The sequence below is a fragment of the Muntiacus reevesi genome, chromosome 20, assembly GCF_963930625.1.
Source record: "Muntiacus reevesi chromosome 20, mMunRee1.1, whole genome shotgun sequence".
NCBI classification, from domain to species: domain Eukaryota; kingdom Metazoa; phylum Chordata; class Mammalia; order Artiodactyla; family Cervidae; genus Muntiacus; species Muntiacus reevesi.
Window position 1 is genome coordinate 36,077,314 of NC_089268.1, and position 24,895 is coordinate 36,102,208.

Genomic DNA, 24,895 nt, shown 5'->3' on the forward strand with positions numbered 1-24,895 from the left:
GCTTCACAGTTGAATTCTACCAAAAATTTAGAGAAGAGCTAACACCAATCCTACTCAAGCTCTTCCAGAAAATTTCAGAGGAAGGTAAACTGCCAAACTATGAGGTCACCATCACCCTAATACCAGAAGCAGACAAAGATGTCATAATAAAAGAAAACTACAGGCCAATATCACTGATGAACATAGATGCAAAAATCCTCAACAAAATTCTAGCAGAATTCAACAATATATCAAAATGATCATACACCATGACCAAGTGGGCTTTATCCCAGGGATGCAAAGATTCAATATTCTCAAATCAATCAATATGATACACCATGTTAACAAATTGAAAGATAAAAACCAAATGATTATCTTAATAGATGCAGAGGAAGCCTTTGACAAAATTCAACATCCTTTTATGATAAAAACCTTCCAGAAATCAGGCATAAAAGGGATATACCTCAACATAATCAAAGCTATATATGATAAACCAACAGCAAACATTATCCTCAATGGTGAAAAATTGAAAGCATTTCCCCAAAGTCAGGAACAAAATAAGGGTACCCACTCTCACCACTACTACTCAATATAGTTTTGTTACTTTTAGCCACAGCAATCAGACAAGAAGAAGAAATAAAAGGAATTCAGATTGGAAAAGAAGTAAAACTCTCACAGTTTGCAGATGATATGATCCTTGAGAGTTGGACTATAAAGGAAGCTGAGCACCGAAGAACTGATGCTTTTGAACTATGGTGATGGAGAAGACTCTTGAGAGTCCCTTGGACTGCAAGGAGATCCAACCAGTCCATCCTAAAGGAGATCAGTCCTGGGTGTTCATTAGAAGGACTGATGTTGAAGCTGAAACGCCAGTACTTTGGCCACCTGATATGAATAGTTGACTCATTTGAAAAGACCCTGATGCTGGGAAAGATTGAGGTCAGGAGGAGAAGGGGATGACAGAGGATGAGATGGCTGGATGGCATCACTGACTCGATGGACATGGGTTTGGGTGGACTCTGGGAGTTGGTGATGGACAGGGAAGACTGGCGTGCTGCAGTTCATGGGGTGGTAACGAGTCGGACACGACTGAGTGACTGAACTGAACTGAACATACAAAACCTTAAAGACACCACCAGAAAACTACTAGAGCTAATCAATGAATATAGTAAATTTATAGGATATAAAATTAACAAACATAAATCCCTTGCAATCCTATACACTAACAATGAGAAAACAGAAAGAGAAAGTAAGGAAACAGTTCCATTCACCATTGCAACAAAAAGAATAAAATACTTAGGAATAAATCTACCTAAAGAAACAAGACCTATATATAGAACTATAGAACAGTGATGAAAGAAATCAAAGATGACACAAATAAATGGAGAAATATACCATGTTTGTGGAACAGAAGAATCAATATAGTGAAAATGAGTATACTAACCAAAGAAATCTATAGATTCAGTGCAATCCCTATCAAGGTATCAACAGTAATTTTCATAGAACTAGAACAAATAATTTCATAATTTGTATGGAAATACAACAAACCTCGAATAACCAAAGCAATCTTGAGAAAGAAGAATGGAATGGGAGGATCAACCTGCCTGACTTCAGATTATACTACAAAGATACAGTCTTCAAGACAGTATGGTACTGGCACAAAGACAGAATTATAGATCAATGGAACAAAATGGAAAGCCCAGTGATAAATCAATGCACCTATGGACACTTATCTTTGACAAAGGAGGCAATAATATACAATGGAGAAAAGACAATCTCTTTAACAAGTAGTGCTGGGAAAACTTGTCAACCATCTATAAAAGAATGAAACTAGAACACTTTCTAACACCATACACAAAAATAAATTCAAAACAGATTAAAGATCTAAATGTAAGACCAGAAATTATAAAACTCCTAGAGGAAAACATAGGCAAAACACTCTCTGATGTAAATCACAGCAGGATCCTCTATGACCCACCTCCCAGAGTAATGTATATAAAAGCAAAAATTAAAAAATGGGACCTAATTAAATTTTAAAACTTTTGCACAGTGAAGGAATCTATAAGCAAGGTGTAAAGAAAACCTTCATAATGGGAGAAAATAATAGCATATGAAGCAACTGACAACGAGTTAATCTCAAAAATATACAAGCAGTTCATGCAGTTCAATACCAGGAAAATAAACAACCCAATCAAAAAATGGGCCATCAACGAATATAGTAAAGTTGCAGGATATAAAATTAATACACAGAAATCCCTTGCATTTCTATACACTAACAATGAGAAAACAGAAAGAGAAATTAAGGAAACAATACCATTCACCATTGCAACAAAAAGAATAAAATACTTAGGAGTATATCTACCTAAAGAAACAAAAGACCTGTACATAGAAAACTATAAAACACTGATGAAAGAAATCAAAGAGGACACAGATGGAGAAACATACCGTGTTCATGGATTGGAAGAATCAATATTGTCAAAATGGCTATTCTACCCAAAGCAATCTATAGATTCAATGCAATCCCTATCAAGCTACCAACGGTATTTTTCACAGAACTAGAACAAATAATTTCACAATTTGTATGGAAATACAGAAAACCACGAATAGCCAAAGTAATCTTGAGAAAGAAGAATGGAACTGGAGGAATCACCCTCCCTGACTTCAGACTCTACTACAAAGCCACAGTCATCAAGACAGTATGGTACTGGCACAAAGACAGAAATATAGATCAATGGAACAGAATAGAAAGCCCAGAAATAAATCCACGAACCTAGGGACACCTTATCTTTGACAAAGGAGGCAAGGATATACAATGGAAAAAAGACAACCTCTTTAACAAGTGGTGCTGGGAAAACTGGTCAACCACTTGTAAAAGAATGAAACTAGAACACTTTCTAACACCATACACAAAAATAAACTCAAAATGGATTAAAGATCTAAATGTAAGACCAGAAACTATAAAACTCCTAGAGGAGAACATAGGCAAAACACTCTCTGACATAAATCTCAGCAGGATCCTCTATGACCCACCTCCCAGAATATTGGAAATAAAAGCAAAAATAAACAAATGGGACCTAATGAAACTTAAAAGCTTTTGCACTACAAAGGAAACTATAAGTAAGGTGAAAAGACAGCCCTCAGATTGGGAGAAAATAATAGCAAATGAAGAAACAGACAAAGGATTAATCTCAAAAATATACAAGCAACTCCTGAAGCTCAATTCCAGAAAAATAAATGACCCAATCAAAAAATGGGCCAAAGAACTAAACAGACATTTCTCCAAAGAAGACATACAGATGGCTAACAAACACACGAAAAGATGCTCAACATCACTCATTATTAGAGAAATGCAAATCAAAACCACAATGAGGCACCATTACACGCCAGTCAGGATGGCTGCTATCCAAAAGTCTACAAGCAATAAATGCTGGAGAGGGTGTGGAGAAAAGGGAACCCTCTTACACTGTTGGTGGGAATGCAAACTAGTACAGCCACTATGGAAAACAGTGTGGAGATTTCTTAAAAAACTGGAAATAGAACTGCCATATGGCCCAGCAATACCACTTCTGGGCATATACACCGAGGAAACTAGATCTGAAAGAGACACGTGCACCCCAATGTTCATCGCAGCACTGTTTATAATAGCCAGGACATGGAAGCAACGTAGATGCCCATCCGCAGATGAATGGATAAGGAAGCTGTGGTACATATACACCATGGAATATTACTCAGCCATTAAAAAGAATTCATTTGAATCAGTTCTAATGAGATGGATGAAACTGGAGCCCATTATACAGAGTGAAGTAAGCCAGAAAGATAAAGAACATTACAGCATACTAACACATATATACGGAATTTAGAAAGATGGTAACAATAACCCTATATGCAAAACAGAAAAAGAAACACAGAAGTACAGAACAGACTTTTGAACTCCGTGGGAGAAGGTGAGGGTGGGATGTTTCAAAAGAACAGCATGTATACTATCTATGGTGAATCAGATCACTAGCCCAGGTGGGATGCATGAGACGAGTGCTTGGGCCTGGTGCACTGGGAGGACCCAGAGGAGTCGGGTGGAGAGGGAGGTGGGAGGGGGGATTGGGATGGGGAATACGTGTAACTCAATGGCTGATTCGTGTCAATGTATGACAAAACCCACTGAAATGTTGTGAAGTAATTGGCCTCCAACTAATAAAATAAAATTAAAAAAATAAAATAAAATAAAATAAAAATAAATAAATAAACAAACTAGCAACATAGAGCTTATGGAAATAAAATGAGCTAGGGAAAAAAAAAAAAAAAATGGGCCAAAGAACTAAACAGATATTTCTTCAAGAAGACATACAGATGGCTAACAAATACATGGAAAGGTACTTAACATCACTCATTATCAGAGAAATGTAAACCAAAACCACAATGAGTTACCATCTCATGCTAGTCAGAATGGCTGCTATCAAAATGTGTACAAACAATAAATGTTGGAGAGGGCACAGAGAAAAGAGAACCCTCTTGCACTGTTGGTGGGAATGCAAACTAGTACAGCCACTAAGAAGAACAGTATGGAGATTCCTTTAAAAACTGTAAATAGAGATGCCATATAACCCAGCAGAGGATGTGATGGTTGGATGGCATCACTGACTCAATAGACGTGAGTTTGAGTAATCTCTGGGAGTTGGTGATAGACAGGGAGGCCTGGCATGCTGCAGTCCATGGATCACAAAGAGTCAGACAGGACTGACAAACTGAACTGAACTGACAACCCAGCAATCCCACTGCTGGGCATACACAGTGAGGAAACCAGAATTGAAAGAGACACGTGTACCCAGTGTTCATCACACCACTGTTTACAATAGCTAGGACATGGAAGCAACCTAGATGCCCATTGGGAGATGAATGGATAAGAAAGCTGTGGTACATATGCACAATGGAGTATTACTCAACTATTAAAAAGAACATATTTGAATCAGTTCTAATGAGATGGATGAAACTGGAGTGTATTATACAGAGTGAAGTAAGTCAGAAAGAAAAACACTAATACAGTGTGTGTGTGTGTGTGTGTGTGTGTGTGTATGGACTTTAGAAAGATGATAATGATGACCCTATAAGTGAGACAGCAAAAAAGATACAGATAGTAAGAACAGACTTTTGGACTCTGTGGGAGAAGGCAAGGGTGGGATGATTTGAGAGAATAGCATTGAAACATGTATATTACCATATGTGAAATAGATCACCAGTCCAAGTTCGATGCATGAAACAGGGCACTCAAAGTCAGTGCACTGGGACAAGCCTGAGGGATGGGATGGGGAAGGAGTTGGAAGAGGGTTTCAGGGTGGGGGATACATGTACACCCATGGCTAATTCATGTCAATGTATTGCAAAAACCACTACAGTATTGTAAAGCAGTTAACCTCCAATTAATACAAGTAAATTAATTTTAAAAAATAGACATATCTAAGTTTTCATTTTCCCTAATAAAAACATTTCTTATAGTGAGGCATAGGAACTTGCCTTTGTAAGAAAGACAAAATTAGATACATAATTACTTTCTTTGATAAAAATGTAATATTCAGAATATTACCACATGGATTTGAATATACCTATAGGAAAACCACATCTCTCAAATATACTTTTGGGTTGCTTAACCATGGCCAAACAAGAATGGAAGACTGAGCTTGCTCATTTGTTGGCATGTACACTAAAACTGGGTTTCCCAGTGGGCTAGGTGGTAAAGAATCTGCCTGCCAGTGAAGGAGATGCAGCTTCAGTCCCTAGGTTGGCAAGATCCACTGGAGAAGGAAATGGCAACCCAACCCAGCTTTCTTGCCTGGGAAATCCCATGAACATAGAAGCCTGGTGGGTTACAGTCCATCGAGTCAAAGAGTCAAACATGACTGAAGAAACAGAGAACCCAACAGTTTGTTTTAAACCTACCTTTTCTTAATCTTGATACTCTCGGGTCACTTGCAGAGAAAGCAACAGAAACTTTTGAGAGAAGAAATGTCTCAGAGCATAATAGTTTGCTGCAGAAGTTATCAGATCCTGAACTATGCAAACAAACATCCTGATTATCCCAGAGGATGCTACGGTTAGCAGTAGAAGCCTCCTTAACCAAAGGATTGCACCAGTAGTTTTTTTTTTATTGTTGTTGTTGTTAAATGAAAAAGTCCTTTAGATATATTTATTTTCTGATGCATCTCTTCTATGTGGCCATGGCCTCTTTTGGTTATGCCCATTTAGTAGTTTCCAACTTCCTCCTCTGTCTTTTGTTCAAAAGTCAAAATTATTACACATCATCTATAATTACTACATTCAGTTTTGTAAAATAAAATAGTATATAAACACTGGGGGAAAAAATGAGTACAGATGCCTAAACTTTAATTTTTTTCTGTTTACATGTCATAGATCATTCCTAATTGGATAGTAATGTTTTTAGACTCAAGGGTCTTACCAATATTTTTTTCATTTTTGTTTTTATTGAAATTGCTCCCATCACACTTACAAGTCATTCATTTCAGTTCAGTCACTCAGTCATATCCGACTCTTTGCAACCCCACAAACTGCAGCATGGCAGTCTTCCTTGTACATCACCAACTTCCCTGTGCATCACCAACACCATCACCAGCTCAGTCGTGCTGGACTCTTTGTGACCCCATGGACTATACAGTCCATTGAATTCTCCAGGCCGGAATACTACAGTGGGTAGCCTTTCCCTTCTCCAGGGGATCTTCCCAACCCAGGGATCACACCCAGGTCTCCCATATTGCAGGCAGATTCTTTACCACCTGAGCCATAAGGGAACTCCAAGAACACTGGAGTGGGTAGCCTACCCCTTCTCAAGCAGATATTCCTGACCGAAGAATCAAACCGAGGTCTCCTGCAATGCAAGCAGATAGTTATTATCCACATGTTATTAGGATCATTACATTATATAATTACAATAGCAAGCACCATGGGCATTAACAAGTATGAGGACTAACAAAACAGTCTCCGCTGAGTGTTAACTCACTTGGAGGGAGCAGCAATGGGATGGTTTCAGAGGCCCCCCAGCCCTGGGGTCGCTATTCAGCCAGCTGTTGGCACCGAAATTTATGTTTTAGACGAGAAAAAGGCATCCCTTCAGGAGTTAACTAAGTGGGGATAACTTGTGTAAAAGTTCATATGTGCCAGTGTTCCATGAAAGACACTGCAGAGGACCTTGATTTGAAAGATCACAGGGCCCCCTTGTGGCTCAGTGGTAAGAATCTACCACTGATGCAGGAGACACAGGTTTGATTCCTGGTCTGGGAAGATCCCATGTGGCAAGGAGCAACTATAAGCCCTTGTGCCACAACAGTTGAGCCTGCATTCTAGAGCCCTGGAACTGCAACTACTGAAGCCCACGAGCCTAGAAACTGTGCTCCACAACAAGAGAAACCACTGCCATGAGAAGCCTGCACACTGCAACCAAGAGTAGTCCCAAGCAGCAATGAAGCCCAAGCAGCAATGAAGACATAGCACAGCCAAAAATAAATCAGTAAATGTTATAAAAAAAGACTATAAAGTCTCTTTCAAATCTAAAATCATCTGTGATTGTTAAGAATACATTCTATGAAGGGTGTTCCCCCCCCCCCCTCATTATATGTGGTGTTTTCTCAAGAAGACTACAGAGCCTTTTAGGGTAGAATATATGTATTTCACTTATTTGTATCCCATGGACTAAATATTGCAATGTTTTATCCAAAAAGGTGTTTGCAGCATATATTTAAACATTATAAATTACCTCCTGTGTTATAGCATGAGTGATATTGACAAAAAGGTCTTTAATATAAGATTATCCCAGTCACAGTATTATCTCAGTGCCTAGCCATCTGAAGGCTGTTCTCAGTTATCCCAAATTGATGTTGATTTTTTATCAATTATCATGACATTGAACGGTTTGGGAAACTTCAAGGCACTTTCCCATTTATAATGAAATATAAGCTAACCGTTAGGATTTGGTAAAAGTACTGCTTGTGGTATCATCAGAAGCACTGATCTGTCACCCAAAAGTGTTTAGGTAGAAATGAATGATTTCTTGATAAGCATCTGCCTGAGTTCAAAAGAAATTTGCAACATGTGAGGCACTTACACAGCGATGGCAGAAAATATGCTACCTAATTAAAGCCTAAATAATAATCAAGAATCTAGTGGTGAGTTTTCTTGCCATTCCTGCTCAAGAATTGTAGATCTTCTGTTTCAAATGGGGGTAGGAAGCAGTATAGAGTTGCCCCATATGTGGTAGCATGAAAATATTTCATTTCTATATCTACAGGAAAGTATACTGAGAAAAACTGGTTACAGTGGTTGTCATAAAAGACAATCAATGAATAACTTCATAGCTCCGATTATTCTTTTCTTGATCAACTCACACACACCCTTTCTTCTGACTCTTCACTGTCAGATTTCCTTAAAGGGCAGATTTGGTTCAAACACAATATTGTCTATTACAGGGAGCACACATCTGATAATTCTTATGGGTAACATCATTTGTCCACTGAACAAATTAAGAATGTTAAGAAAACCAATGCAGTAGAAACACAGTGGGTATTTTTTCCGGAGAGTTGGCATTCATAGTTTAGAAATTTCTCTGTTTTTTAAAAAAAATAGTTATACTTTTTAAGAACCGAATTATGAAACATACCAAGAGTCTCTGTAAAGAGCATTGCATGCAGCATTTTTATTTAATTGAAAATAAGCTAGTTCTTGATTGCTTAGTGAAATTGTCCCTTTCAGTGTTTTTGTCCCACTGAAGAATATTCCTCCTAGTACTAAAATTGCAAAAGATACAAATTAATGAAAGAAAAAAAGTCTTATACAGTTATTCTGTCTCAGAGAAACTCATTGAGTACCTCAAAGGTTTAATATTCCATTGCAGATAGTCAAAATCAAGTTCATCTTTCAGGTGACCTTCAAAAGAAAATCTTCTTCTGCCTTCATAAGTCATTTAAAACACTGCAGCGTTTCTCAAATGTCTAGTTATACGGTCAGTACCTAAAAAAATTCCCTCTTAAGAGTTAGTGAGAGATTGAAGAAACCTCTGAACTCACTCATGTTTGCAAATGCAATCATAACTGGTTAGTTTAATAAGCAAAGAGAAGTGGCCCAGGGCTGAATATTCACTATCAAACAACAAACCTTCAAAGATTGTCACTGCTACTCTGACACAATAAACACCACACACTGTACATCATGGGTGCCTAAATTAATTTGGAAATCATCAAGTGTCCATGCAAAGTTACAAAATGGATGCAGGTAACAAGAAAAATGAATTCCACTAATATTCCAGTTGTGTTGGAAAGATCTCCACAGCTGCTGTTTTTCAAACTTTCACCAATAAGAAAGTGAGGTTCATGGGATTCCAAAAGGTCTTGCTGTCCCTAAACCTCCCTCCAGCGTAAAACTGGCACCAAATAGAAGCAGGTAAGCACCAGGCAACACATACCAAAAATCAATGACTCCTGAAAATTTAAAGCAAACTTAAACACCTACTCACCCATAATAAGCCAGTCATAGATCTTTGTTTCTGTGTCTTCAGTAAACTCTCATCTCATTAGAGATGCCTGAAAAATTCTGGAAGGAGAAATGAAGGGATGTGTGTACATCCCTCATTATCTTTGGTTTCAGGCAATCTGTAATCTTTGCAAATTGCTAACAACTAAAATGGTGTTTACAAGTATCAACAGAAATAACCTAAACAAAACTAAAGCCAAAGTTTGCACTTCTATTGCTCACCACTCTTTGGACTGGGAGTTATTAAACTTCATAGATTAAATAATCACTGACAATCAGAAACCAGATTCACCTTCCACATGCGAAAGGCTTGCCAACAAATGAATTTCTCCCCTTATTGATAAAAACAGATACGGTTATATGGCAGCAACTTATCTCTATCCTCTTGGCATTGCATATGTAATCCCCAAGTAATATGATTTATAACACACCTGTCAGGGAAAACTTAAGGAAGATTAGAAGATGATAAAAAAGATAACTTTAAATTTTAGCGTAAAATTCAAGATCAAAATTGAATTAGTTTATGATAGGTTTCACAAGAACATTCTAGACTATATAAATTTTCAAAACATGCAGATATATCACTAAGTAGTCACCTATAATTTTCAAAATATTATTTTAAAGTATATGTTCTATTATCAAAAGGAATTTGGAACCTTCTATTATTTAAAACTGAATCCAAAATACTATTCCTAGGGCAGAAAAGAGGAAAAAGCAAGAATGAACCTTTTGAGTCACACCAGCCCTTCCACAGGGAAGCAGTAAAACGGAGGGAAATCTGGACTCTCTTGATAAACACACATGGGTTCTAATCCAGGTGTGGCCAGAGGTATAACTTGCATGACTCAGTGCAGGAGATTCAACCTCTCTGATTTTCTGTTTTTTTAAAAAAATTTTTTTTGTATTTGACAACTGTTTACTGAATGATTCATCAGCACCAGATTCTTCATTACAGGATGAACATACTTAGATAAGCAGGACAGGTGAGGCCACTGATTTCAGTAAGTTTATATTTTAGTAGAAAATACAGATATTTGAACAAGAAACGGCTATCTGGAAGAAATGCTGAAACAGGAAGGATTAATATTGTGAGAGCACAGAGCAGGGTAACTAAGTCAAAAGAACTTGGCTCCTAGTCTAACAGTTAGGAATCACTGTCCAAGGAACTGCTGCAGAAGCTAAAAATCTAAAAGATACATGGGAGGAAGCTGAGGAAATTATAGGAAGAAAAATTCTAGGCAAAGGGAAACAAGAGAGGCAAGATGGTGGAGAATGACGGTGTTTTCAAGGAACAGGTAAGGTCTGGTATAGCTGGACTGGAGAGAGAAGAGAGGAGACAGGGCAGGAGTGAAGCTGAAGCCCAGACAAGGGCAAGATCAAGGGCAAGAAGAGTGAAAAAGAAAGTAAACTTTCTTCTAAAGACAAGAGACAGCCATCCAAGTGTTCAAGGAGCAGAAACACAACCATAATTGCATTTTTTCCATTTATTTTTATTAGTTGGAGGCTAATTACTTTACAATATTGTAGTGGTTTTTGCCATACATTGACATGAATCAACCATGGATTTACATGTGTTCCCCATCCTGATCCCCCATCCCCCCTCCCTCCCCATCCCATCCCTCTGGGTCTTCCCAGTGCACCAGCCCTGAGCACTTGTCTCATGCATCCAACCTGGGCTGGTGATCTGTTCACCCTTGATAATATACTTGTTTCAATGCTATTCTCTCAGAACTTCCCACCCTCGTCTTCTCCCACAGAGTCCCAAAGTCTGTTCTGTACATCTGTGTCTCTTTTTCTGTTTGATAATCTGTAAAGATAAAGGGTTATCATTACCATCTTTTAAAATACCATATATATGCGTTAGTATACTGTATTAGTCTTTATCTTTCTGGCTTACTTCACTCTGTATAATGGTCTCCAGTTTCATCTATCTCATTAGAACTGATTCAAATGAATTCTTTTTAATGGCTGAGTAATATTCCATTGTGTATATATACCATAGCTTCCTTATCCTTTCATCTGCTGATGGGCATCTAGGTTGCTTCCATGTCCTGGCAATTATAAACAGTGCTGCGATGAACATTGGGGTGCACGTGTCTCTTTCAGATCTAGTTTCCTCGGTGTGTATGCCCAGAAGTGGTATTGCTGGGTCATACAATTGCATTTTTAAAGCAAAGTCTGGCTGAAGAACAGAGTCAGTATTAGACAGAACTAAAGGAGATCCCAGGGATATTGGGGGACCGGGGCTCTTCCAGGAGATGGACAAAGCAGTTTGTGATAGAAGGTTTGGAAAGAAAAGGACAGCTCACTAAAAGATTTAGGGGAAATAATGGTTAAATTTTACATCAAAATCTAATACGTGGTAAGTGTATGGAAAGCAAGAGAGAAAGTTCTCTACCTCCAAAATAATGATATTTATCCCTGCCATGTATGGTTGTGACATACATTTATAAAAATATAAATGTGACAGTGCATGTAACATTAGGTGTCTTATATTGCCTAGTGCCACAGTACAGTATAAACTCAAAAAAAAAAAAAAAAGATATTTTCAGAGTGAAAAGAAGTTTCTTGCTTCTCACAAGCAGGAGAGTTGAATTTTCTTCTGGGTTAAATCCATTACCTTTGAGCTCTTTCATTGTGTGCAAACACTGTGGCCCATCAATGCAACTGGAAAAGAATGTGGCAAGATATTGTCTTGATGTGGAAAGAGCCTGTATGGACTTCTCCAGATTATGAATGCTCCAGCTTTACAACTTGGCAGCCAATAAAAAATTTATGTAAGAATGCATCTGAATGAGTTTGGTGGGATTTATCACTGAAATTTATGAAGATGATAAAGACTATGAGTTTGTATTCTTTTTTAGGCAGTCTGATTTTTTTCTTAAGGGTTGTGCCTTCCTGATAAAGCCCACTGGAACTGAGTAATGTTTTCAGACACTGCACAGTTTGCATCTCCAGTGGCTAAGACAAAGTTTTTGTGAGGATGCTGCAGAATTGCAGCAGACCCACACACAAGGTATACATAGATGGAGTTGGCCACCCACTGACCTCCCTGAAGGTCAGGGCACAGGAAATCCATCCCAGGGCAGAGGAAGCCTGTCCTAGTTCTTTAACCATAGACATAGACCACCACTACCACGGAGGAAGAGTGTGGTCTTTCTGTAATAAACATTAACACACATACATTTAGATGTTAAATTTTAAAACTACAAGTCAAAATTTAGATAGTAAGAGAATAGGATAGGTAGGGTAGCCTATATATCAGCTTCCCAGGTGGTACTGGTGATAAAGAACCCACCTGTCAATGCAGGAGAGTAAGAGACACCAGTTTGATCCCTGAGTAGGGAAGACCCCCTGGAGGAGGGCATGGCAACCCACTCCAGTGTTCTTGCCTGGCAAATTCTCCTGGACAGAGGAGCCTGGTTGCTATAGTCCATAGGGTCTCAAAGAGTTGAACACGCCTGAAACAATTTAACATACCCGTATAAGGTGTATAGAGATACTGACATTTTTTATTGCTCAGCGCACTGGTCACTTGAAGGCCACCATCACTGTGATCTTTCCCTATTGCTCTTATGCAGGTACCAGCATTGATAAGAGAGAAGAAACAGTGACAGCTCCACCCCCAGGAGGTGACTGCACACTATTTCTATGGTTGCCAGGTTTTCCTCCTTAGGCATTCCCCACCACAGATTTCCTCCATTCTGTCCTGTTGGGCCATCTCCCTATCAGCAGCAGTCCTTATCCTGGGATTTCTCTCCAATCCCCATGGCTACAGCATCCAACCACCGTGGGCATCAGTGGATCAGCAGCCTTGTTCAAGGTATATAAGGCCATGGCATGAATTATTTGTGTGGTTCCACTCCATCTGGACTGTCACAGATCAGCTACTTCACTCCAAAAGCCTCAAATGCCTCCCTTCTGCCCAACCAATTGCCCTGAATGCCAGGATCTCTCCCCTGCTTCAGCTCCCTGACCTCCTGGTGCAAATTGGTTTTGCTTGCTTTCCCTCCTCCTTCTTCCCTTAATCCTAGTGAGTTTTGCATGAATCTATGATTTCTTTTGCAGTGGTCAGGAACTCCTGATACATCTATAGAGGTATTTAAATGTGCATTAATTCTATTTTTAACACCATCCTTATAAAGAAGGCGGACAAGAAGAAGCAAATGTAGAAAAATACAGGAAACCTATTGAAAATGTGATCATTTCTCATTTCCCCAGTACCTCTCTACTCCCCCATCCTGCAACACAAATTAGTGCAGCGCACGTTTTCCTAGACTTTTCTCTAGGTGCAGAGAGTGGGGGACAGTCTCTAGGTGCAGCATACAGGGCTTCTCATTGTAGTGGTTTTTCTTGTTACAGAGAATGGGCTCCAGGTACACAGACTTCAGTAGTTGTGATATGTGGTCTCAGCACTTGTGGTTCCTAGGCTCTAAAGCACAGACTCAATAGTTGTGGTGCATGGGACTAGTCGCTCTGTGACATGGGAGAACCTCCCAGATCAGGAATTGAACTCATGCCTCCTACATTGGTAGGCTGATTCTTTACCACTGAGCTTCCAGGAAAACCCTGTATATGAATTCTAGATGCATCCATGGAGAGAGATGTACTCCGTGTCCAACTACTCCTCTACCATCTTGTCGACCCTAACGTATGTATGTCTTAGAAAAGATTTTCCTTTTCTACTGAGTTCAGTAACAAAGTCATCACCTCACAGGTTTACTGTTTATTTTTTCATAAAGAGCATACATAATTTCCATTCTCTTAGGCAATTTCAATTATACAGCACAATCTTATCCCTTATAGTCACCATGCTCTACATTAGATCCTCAGACCTTATTAGATGAGAATGTGTAAGCTTTTACAAATCTCTCCTTATTTTCTGCACCCTCCAACTCTTGGCAATCACTTTCCTGTTCTGTTTCTGAGTCCCAATTTTTTTTAGACTCCAGATAATTGAGATCATATGGTATTTCTCTTTCTCTGTCCTATTTCACTTAGCATCAGGCTCTCCAGTTTTATCCATTTGCCACAAATGACATAATTTCTCCCTTTTTAAAATGGCTAAATAATATTCACACACATACACACACACATATATATCATATCACATTATTTTAATCTGTTCACCTGTTGACAATATTGAGATTATTCGTTTATCTTGGCTACTATGAATAATGCTTCAATGAACATAGGAGTACAAATATCTCTTTAAGATAATGATTTCATTTCCTTTGAATATATATCCAAAAGTAGGATTGTGATTTCGTTTTAGTCATTAAGTTGTGTCCAACTCCTGAAATATCAGGGACTGTAGCCTGCCAGGTTCCTCTGTCCATGGGGTTCTCCAGGCAAGAATACTAGAATGGGTTGCCATTTCCTTCTCCAGAGGATCTTACCAACTCAGGAATCGAACCTGGGTCTTTGAGGTAAGCTTTGAGCTTTGAGGTAAGCCAGAAGTAGGATTAATGGATCATATTACATTACTCTTTTAAATTTCTTGATGAATCTGCACAGTTGTTTTCCACGGGAGTTGCACCAATTCACACTCCCAGCAACAGTGCACAAGACCTACTGTTTCTCCATACCCTCATCAACACATGTTATTAATATTTCTTATCTTTTTGCTAATGGCCATTCTAACAGGTATGGGGTGATATCGCTTGTGCTTTTGATTTGCATTTTCCTGGTAATTATTGATGTTGAGTATCTTGTCATATACCTCTTGGCCATCTGCATGTCTTATTTGGGTGGGGGGATGTCTATTCCATAAAACTGTAGCATATATTTTGTATACTGTATTCCGATATACAAAACTCAGTTGCCTATCCATACACCAATAGCAAGCTATCTGAAAGAGAAATAAAGAAAAATATAAATATAAAGTAATCAAAATAGAATGGCATTTGCATAAAAACATATACACAGGTCAACAGGCCAGAACAGAGAATCCAGAAAGAAGCACACACCCATGTATTGTCAATTAATGTATGACAAAGGAACCAAGAATATCCAATGGGAAAGGATGGTCTCCTCAATAAATGGTAGTGGGAGAACAGGATAGTTGTATGCAAAAAAATTAAACTGTACCAAAAATGGATTAAAAAGTTTAACATAAGCTTAAACCATAAAACTTCTAGAAGAAAACATTGAGAGAATCTCCTTGACATATGTCTCTGCAATATTTCTTTTTTTGTTTGACACAAAAAGCAAAGGCAGCAACTGCAAAAATAAACAAGTGGGACCACATCAAACTCAGAAGCTTCTGCACAGCAAAGGAACCCACCAACAAATCAAATGGCAACCTACGGAATGAAAGGAAATATTTGCCAATCACATATTTGATAAGGTCTTAATATCCAAAACTATGTGAGATTCATACAACCAAAGAGCAAAAAATGCAAATAACCCAAATTTTTAAAAAATCAAAAGGAGAATAACGGTTTTGTTAAATATGGAGATGAGAGACACAGCAATCTTTTCCTACCAGAACAACAAAAGCCTATGTCTTCCTTGCATTGCTTCCTTTCATGTCCACTCATCATTTTAGCGATTATAGTTCTCAGCGCACATCCTTCATCAAAAGCAATCACCCCACAGGGAGCTCTAATATGTGCTAGGAATAGCCCTACTGTACAAAAACTAACATTTACACAGTTACTAATAAGACATATAAAGAGCAAGGTAATTGTCAGTGTCTGCCACTCCATTGTTTTGTATATTCTATCTCAAAATTGAACCACTTAGTAATGAAACATGAGTTAGGGGATCTCAAAAATATTTGGATAGAAAATCTTTTACAAATGGGAGCATTTATGGATTATAATTTGGGGGGATTTATTATTACTATTTTGATTGTATTAATTATCTGCTACATCAGGTTCAGAATTTATTATAAATATTAATATCAATGTAAAGACACACAGTACTGAAGTTACAGCAGCTGAAAAAAGACAAAGACAAAATATGAGGCAGGAAGTGAAATGATAGGAAGTCCGCAATGGTATCGAAATAAGGGGCAGTATTGCATAGAGAGAAAGCCAACTTCTCAGAGCTGCCTGAGGCACCAAGAACAGTCAGATGTGAGAATCCAGATTAATTTGAATACCAGAAACTGGGCCAAAAGGAAAATGAAATTCAGAAAAATATGGTGATACTAAAAGCCAAAATTTAGACAGCAAGAGGATAGGGTAGGACAGCTGTAGATACTGAAATTCAGGAATGTATGAAAGCAAATACATTAACAAGCATCAGGAAAAACAAAGAACAAAAGGATCTGAAAAATAAACCATCAAGAGCCTGGGTAGTCTGATCAAAAGAACAAGAGAATCAATAGGAAAATCAAAGTACAAATACTTGTGTAAACAGGAGAACCAGATGATGCTCAGGAGAGAAAGTGTGGGACTTAGTGGACCAGAGAACAGAAGATTCCAGCATCAAGAACACAAACTCTGGAGCAGGGCTCATATCTACACATTTCTGGGAAGAGTCCCAATTTCAATGCTTGGGCACAATAGCACCTAAAATTGTTACAGGCAGAGAGTATAGCTTGCTGGGAAACAGTGGAAACAGCGGCTGACTTTTATTTGGGGGGGCTCCAAAATCACTGCAGATGGTGATTGCAGCCATGAAATTAAAATATGCTTACTCCTTGGAAGGAAAGTTATGACCAACCTAGAATGACCAGCATGTGACCAACCAATATTGGTTATAATCAACCAATACGACCAGCATATTAAAAAGCAGATATTACTTTGTCAACAAAGGTCCATCTAGTCAAGCCTATGGTTTTTCCAGTAGTCATGTGTGGATGTGAGAGTTGGACTATAAAGAAAGCTGAGTGCTGAAGAATTGATGCTTTTGAACTGTGGTGTCGGAGAAGACTCGTGAGAGTCCCTTGGACTACAAGGAGATCCAAACAGTCCATCCTAAAGGAGATCGGTCCTGGGTGTTATTGGAAGGACTGATGTTGAAGCTGAAACTCCAATACCTTGGCTGCCTGATGCAAAGAGGTGACTCATTTGAAAAGACCCTGATGCTGGGAGAGATTGAGAGCAGGAGGAGAAGGGGACGACAGAGCATGAGATGGTTGGATGGCATCACCGACTCAATGGACATGTGTTTGGGTGAACCCCTGGGAGTTGGTGATGGACAGGGTGGCCTGGCGTGCTGCAGTTAATGGGGTCGCAAAGAGTCAGACACAACTGAGTGACTGAACTGAACTGAACTGAATACTGAGAAAAGGACAAAAGTGTTTATCAGTTTATTTTGCTCATTCAACTACAAGTTTAATGCATAGTTATCCATTGATAATTGATTCCTTCAGTTTACAGTGTGGATAATACACTGAGCTCCTCTTCAGTCATATATTGGATATTTAGATATATGATCACCAAATTATATTTTAACAGAAAAAAAATGTCATATAGTTAGCAGTCTTCCAATAAATGATCTATTACATTCGGATTTATGATATTCTTCTGTTCTTCAGTTCAGTTTAGTTCAGTCACTCAGTTGTGTCTGACTCTCTGCGACTGCATAAACTGCAGCATGCCAGGCTTCCCTGTCCATCAGCAACTCTTGAAGCTTGCTCAAGCTCATGTCCATTGATTCGGTGAGGCTATCCAACCATCTCATCCTCTGTTGTCCCCTTCTCCACCTGCCTTCAATCTTGCCCAGCATCAGGGTCTTTTCCAATGAGTCAGTTCTTTGCATCAGGTGGCCAAAGTATTGGAGCTTCAGCAACAGTCCTTCCAATGAATATTCAGGACTGATTTCCTTTATGATTGACTGGTTTGATCTCCTTGCAATCCAAGGAACTCTCAAAAGCCTTCTCCAACACCACAGTTCAAAAACATCAATTCTTCGGCGCTCAGCTTTCTTTATTGTCCAGTTCTCACATCCATACATGACTATTTTAACAACCACAGCTATACTTATTGCCTCCTATATAGTCTAATTTTGAAAAAGCACAAAGTTCCATGTAGGAATTAAGTGCATATTTATCTTTATGCATAACACAAGCATATACACACAGAAATATATGTACACAAATATGCCTGTGTTATATGAACTCTTATTCTCCTTGCTTGTCCCAATAAACTTAGATGTTCAGAGATATAGTCCCACAATTCTCCAAATTAATTCTGCTTTTTGAGAAACACTTCTTTTACTTTCATCACCTAATTTTAAATAACCATTTTACTCTTAGATACCATGGCACTATACAACTCAGAGAAGAGAAAACCTTAAAAATTCTGATGTTCTTCTTCTTGAGTCCCTAAGTGATGTCCAACTCTTTGCAACCCCATGGATGCAGTATGCCAGGCTTCCATGTCCTTCACTATCTCCCAGAGTTTGCTCAAACTCTTGTCCATTATGTTGGTAATGACATCCAACCTTCTCATCCTCTGTTGCCCCATTCTCCTTCTGCCCTCAATCTTTCCTAGCATCAGGGTCTTTTCCAATGAGTTGGCTCATTGGATCAAATCCTGCTCAGGGCAACAGGGAGAGATGAGGCTTCCCTAGACAGGATGGCCTTTGCTAACCTCAGGCTAATGCATCATCTCAAAGTGGCTCATGTTTTTATTTATGCAGGGTCCCGCCTGCTCCTGCTGCTGGTGGTGTCAAATCCACTCTTGTGCCAGGGTGAGAACTATGCACCCTACTGTAAAAACCAAACTGGCGAGTGCCGGATTCCTCTTCAAAACCTGTTTGACACAGCAACCACGGTGGCTAACTACAACTATAGGCTCGCCAGGGAAATGTTCAGTGAATTTGTAAGTACTGTACTTCTTGCTTATTATCCATAAGGAACCTTGGTGAAAGTGAGTGGGCTATATTATCCTTTAAACAAGAAGGCTGCATCAGCCAAACTTCAAATAACACACTTCCTAAGTCAAACATGTCATCAGCTCATAAGATGTGTAAATCGAAGAAAGGATTAATTTCATGAAATGTCAAAGATTCTTAAAGAGTGAAATATCTGATTCAATTTCCTTTCATTAATTTTAATTTTTAAATTTCCAAAATAAGTTTAAAGCACCTGTACTTGTCATCCTGAAGGTGTGTGTTAGTCGCTCAGCTGTGTCCTACTCTTTGTGACCCCATGGACTGTGGCACTCCAGGCAAGAATACTGAAGTGACTTACCATGCTCTTCTCCAGGGCATCTTCCCAACCCAGGGACTGAACCCATGTCTCCTGCATTGCAGGCAGACTCTTTACCATCTGAGCCACCAGGGAAGCTTGGCGTCCCATTAAATAATACCATAGACTCAGGGGATTAAACAATAGAAACCTATTTCTTCACAGCTCTGGGGACTAGAAGTCCCAGATCAGGGCGCCAGCAAGGTCAGGTTCTGGTAAGAACTCTCTCTTCCCAGGATGGCTTCTCCCTGTGTCCCCACAGGTTGAGGGGGTGGGAAAGAGAGACAGAGACAGAGACACAGAGACAAAAGAGAAATCTCTCTGGTGTTTCTCCTCATAAAGACACTAATCCTACTTGATCAGTGTCCCACCCTATGAGCTCATTTAACCTTAATTAATCTTCATAAAAGCCCTTTTCCAACCACAGTACATATGAATCCATGTCAGGAAAACAAAATGATGATAGTTTTCTTAATGCTACTAAACATTCTTTTGTCTTCCCTGATAGCTCAGTTGGTAAAGAATCCACCTGCAATGCGGGAGACCCTGGTTCAATTCCTGGGTAGGGAATATCCCCTAGAAAACTGATAGGCTATCCACTCCAGTGTTCTTGGGCTTTCCTTGTGGCTCAACTGGTAAAGAATTTGCCTGCAATGCAGGAGACCTGGATTTGATCCCTGGGTTGGGAAGATTCCCTGGGGAATGGAAAGGCTACCCACTCCAGTATTCTGGCCTGGAGTATTTCATGATAACTCCATGGTGTCGCAAAGTGTTGGACACAGCTGAGTGACTTTCAGTTCAAACATTGCTCTAAGATTGGCAATGAATAGGTTTAGAAGTACAATCGAAGGATTGGTTTAGAATTGGAACCAATTATTCTTTCCAATGAAAGTATTTTGGAAGTTGTCTTTCAGATTCCTCAAGTAGCCCTATGTAGAGCAGACACTGATAAAAAATTGTGCTCATGTTTCTGTTAAATTCATGTAGTTCTTTTACTCAGTAGTTTTTCTGTCATCTTCCATTTTTGACTGCTATTTTTTTTTTCAAATCTTCCAAGTAATCTCTTTAAATGTTCACAACTTCCTCTAGATTACTTTTTCTCTATCCATGTGTTAGCTGATTTTTGCTTTTCTTATTCTAAGTCCATTGCTTAGTATTTCCTATGCTTTTATGCAATGCTTTTCTAACTTACCATTTTGTCATCATCAACAACATTGTATTCTGCATCTATGGTGAACACTAAACTATAGGTGTGTGTATTCAGAGCTTAATCAGAGGAAAGTTATAATTTTATAACTCCTATTAAGGGAGTATATTGTTTCTAACCCACAGTAAACAAGATATTATATGGCTACGTATTGGTACATATGTACATTTCGTTCAAATACTAAAAAAAAAAAGATACTTAATAAAACATTAAATATTTGATATTTGTGGTAATTTTAGCATTTGCTGTCCTAATAATAACTGGAAAGGATGAAATTAAACCTGGGAAGAGCAAAGGAGGGAAGAGTTTCAAGTTTAGAAAAATTAGGTGAAAAACAATTGTTTATAGTGATAATGGGAAGAAATAGGAAAAAGAATGACGTTCAATTGTTATGTAACCCTCATTAAAAAAATTATACATCTATCAGCTGTGTTAATATTCTGGTAATGAGTTCATTTGTTGAATGCCAAAATAACCATAAGGAATTGAATGTGCTTGATCACTCCCAGGGTAAACAGTACGGCCAGAGCAAAAACTTAACTCCCAAGGTCCTCAACAGCTGCCACACTACATCCATCACCACCCCTGAAAGCAAAAAAGAAGCTGAAAATACAGAGGTGAGGATTTTATCTGGGTTTTTCACCCAAGCAACTGAGACAGTGCACTCGTGTTACTAGGCTTTAGATTATTAGAGTAATGGTAACTGCACATGCAGAGAAATGTGGAGGAATACTAAGCAATCAAAGAGAAATTACATTATGCAGCTGATAACGCATGAATACAATCAAGTGATGACTAAAGATCTGTCAGTTCAGTTCATATCAGTCACTCAGTCGTGTCTGACTCTTTGCAACCCCATGAATCGCAGCTCGCCAGGCCTCCCTGTCCATCACCAACTCCCGGAGTTTACTCAAACTCATGCCCATTGAGTCAGTGATGCCATCCAGCCATCTCATCCTCTGTCATCCCCTTCTCCTCCTGCCCCAAAGATCTGTAGTAGCAAATAAATAACAGATCTATAAATTCCCATGCAGATAACCTTAGTTTAACCAACGCATTAGGCCCAGGATTGCAGCTATTATACTGTATGAAAGCATGGGCTGAACAAAAATTCTATGTGTAAAATATAAAGTTGGCAGAATTCATGGATATAAAAGAAACACAGTTTTGAGTATTCCCTGTGACCAATGACACCTACGTGAGAGTCACTCCTACATTGCACCATTGGAGACATTGCTTCTGACTTTCAAGGCTCTCCTGATTCTTCTGCTTCTCTGAAACCTACTTCATTTATCATTCTCAATGATTCCTCTGTCACTTTTATTCTTAATTATGAGTCTCCTCCCCAAATGTCCTATAAAACATTATATTTTGCTTCTCATAGTTGCAACAATTGTCTCTGTTCTGATGAAAACACAGTCTACAAATTGAACCTCAATCATTAATCCCAGCTCCAACTTTTTTTCATTTTAATTGCTCGTTTCTGATTCCCACATTAACCACAATCCTAACATTATTTAAAATATTTTCACATGCATCTTCTCTTAAATACAATCTGTTCTCTTACTAAAACTTTATTAATACTATCAACATTCTTTCTATCTGCTCAGCATCTTAATAATGGAGATGATAAAATGAAGGAAGAAGGTCAAGGAGAAGGAGGATGTTTTTAATGAATTTAAAATAAACTTCAAATTTATTGAGGGCTATTACACTGCCATACAATTTACAAAGTGCTCTGTGTTCATTACTATGCTTAATCCTTACAAAAAATCCCATAGCACAGTGACTGTTATTACACCTCCTGAGATGAAGAAACCAAGGCTCAGAAAAATTAGGGGATTTGCACACATCACACAGGTAATAAGCAGTGAGTCTAGGTTTCATACAACTCAGAGTGCTCACTCTTCATCTTTAAGCTACAAAGCCCCCTTGAAAACTATGCTGCTCTCACCCTAGACTCTGTATTTCATTACAGCTCCTTAGTCTCCCATTATATTTCTAATGCAGTGTCTATTTGCTTCTCTGCTCTTCATTTCCTGTACCACTAAATTATTTCATGCCCATAAGGAAATCAAGCCATCAATTAGAGATACTCAGCCCCTGAGAGTTTCATACCCAATCCTTGTAGTAATGAACTGAGTGTGGGTGGGGGGGACCCTCCATTGTGAATCCCACTGATGCTGTTACTAAAAACAATGCTGTGCCTTTTTCTGCCCCTACTCATGTCAATAGAAAGACTGCTCTGATACCAAATGGGACTGCTCTTGGTATGGATTGAAGAAAATGTGTTTAAGAATTTCATGTCTTCTTCATTATCTCTTTGTTCAAATATCATAAAACTATGATATTTATGATATCAATCAGAAAATGAATTAATGAAGGATTTGATTCATTAATACAAATGAATCATTGGGTGAAAATGATGTGGGCATGGGTAGGATCCACGTTTCCTGGGTCAGGTACTCTAGGCACATATTGAGCTCCAAAAAAATATTTAGATTTCTCTCCCTGAACAAGCAAAGCATTCAAATATAAAAGAACTCACTGAGCAGATGGTTGAATTTCAGAGGGAAAAAAATATTTCATGTTCTAAATTAGAATTCATCAAAAGGATTATTTAAATGACAGTTTTTTTTAAAGAATTTCAGCATAGTATAAGCTAATAGTACACATTTTATAATTTTATATCCTTAACATCTTTAAAAACTTTGCATACACAGAGGAATAATAAAGGGTCTTTTTATATACTCAGCCTCCCTGAGCAAAAATCACATGTTACCAACCCCACTGAATTTTGTTTATTTTAATGAGATTGTTTCCTGTGGCTGCTTAGGACAAAATCCTTTTTAGGTTGGTACTCAGTTTGCTCCACTCATGGGATGAACCTCTGCATCACCTAGTCACAGAGCTGCTGCGCTTGAAAGAAGCCTCACCTGATCTCTTGTCAAGGGCTGCAGAGATTGAGGAAAAGACCAAAGTACTTCTAGAAGGTGTGAAAGAGATAGAAAAAAGGGTGAGCCATCTCCTGAAGCCTTCTTTGCTTTCCTCATGAATGAAAGAAGATGACCTCTGTATTGAGGAATGAGTTTTGAAACATCTCACTTTATAAGTACAAGATTCAGGCCTTCTATATTCTAATTGCTGTTATATAAAGCGAGAGCTTAATCATTCATAGTGCTAAATTCTATTGTAAGTGAATTAGAATTCAACTACAATTTTTGACGGGTGCAGCATTCCCTGCATTGCACACAATTCCACCAAAAGCTAGCCTCTTTCTGGGCACAAGTGGTTGAAATACTTTCATGGATAAGAGAACTGAAGCACAGAATGTGTAAGATCAATGTTTTCTTCAAAGCAACCCAGGTGATCTGCTACTGAACGTCTGTTCATATTCTTTCTTTGTCCTCTTCAAAGAAAAGGATGAGGATGGGAAGAAAGGAAAGAGAAAGTCAAAACCAAACTCATACTTGAGTTCTGCTTCTTGATTTTAGATTGCTAATATATTTTCCATACACTGGCTCCAAATCCATGTCTAGAGAGTTTCATAAGTCTTCCCCAATCTTAATTTTATTAATTAAGAAGGAACAAAGAAGAGCAAATATTAATAAAATTCATTATTTTTTGGGTACTTAGATTCATCCTGAAAACCAGGAGAAGGAGATCTCCTATCCAGTGTGGTCAGAAATCTCCTCCCTGATGTCGGAAGATGATGATGTGAACAAAACTACTTTTTATAAAATGTTCCACTGCCTGCACAGGGACGCAAGTAAGATTGACACCTACCTCCAGATGCTGAAGTGCCGATATACCACATGCTAAGCCTACAACTATCCCAGCCAATCCTGAGATGGTTAGTGATGATCCATCCCGTTGCAAGCTTCTTTGAGTTTTATAGCTATTTAATGCATGTTTGGGTGTAATGGGTCTCATCTGAAACAAAATAAACACAGACTCTGTAGAGATGTCAAAATCTAAGAAGGAAATTTGTCAATGTTTTTATCTTCATTTAAAAGAAAATCAAAAGAAAATCCATC

General features: G+C 38.5%; 1 protein-coding gene across 1 annotated transcript; it reads left to right on the top strand.

The window, feature by feature from the left end:
* Positions 1–13,155: 13,155 nt before the first annotated feature.
* On the top strand, positions 13,156–24,680 carry LOC136151747 (chorionic somatomammotropin hormone 1-like). The gene is made up of 5 exons (XM_065913121.1): positions 13,156–13,327; positions 19,102–19,283; positions 21,368–21,475; positions 23,695–23,874; positions 24,495–24,680. Exons 1-5 carry the CDS (start codon positions 13,156–13,158, stop codon positions 24,678–24,680), a joined length of 828 nt encoding a protein of 275 aa, XP_065769193.1.
* The last annotated feature ends 215 nt before the right edge of the window (positions 24,681–24,895 follow it).

What these genes read in the sequence shown, in the direction of transcription:
- LOC136151747 (XM_065913121.1), top strand. Translation starts at nt 13,156, where the DNA reads ATGGTTGCCAGGTTTTCCTCCTTAGGCATTCCCCACCACAGATTTCCT. An exon ending in GATCAGCAGCCTTGTTCAAG is followed by an intron (nt 13,328 to 19,101) that starts GTATATAAGGCC and finishes TTATTTATGCAG; the next exon opens with GGTCCCGCCTGCTCCTGCTG. An exon ending in AAGAAGCTGAAAATACAGAG is followed by an intron (nt 21,476 to 23,694) that starts GTGAGGATTTTA and finishes GTGGCTGCTTAG; the next exon opens with GACAAAATCCTTTTTAGGTT.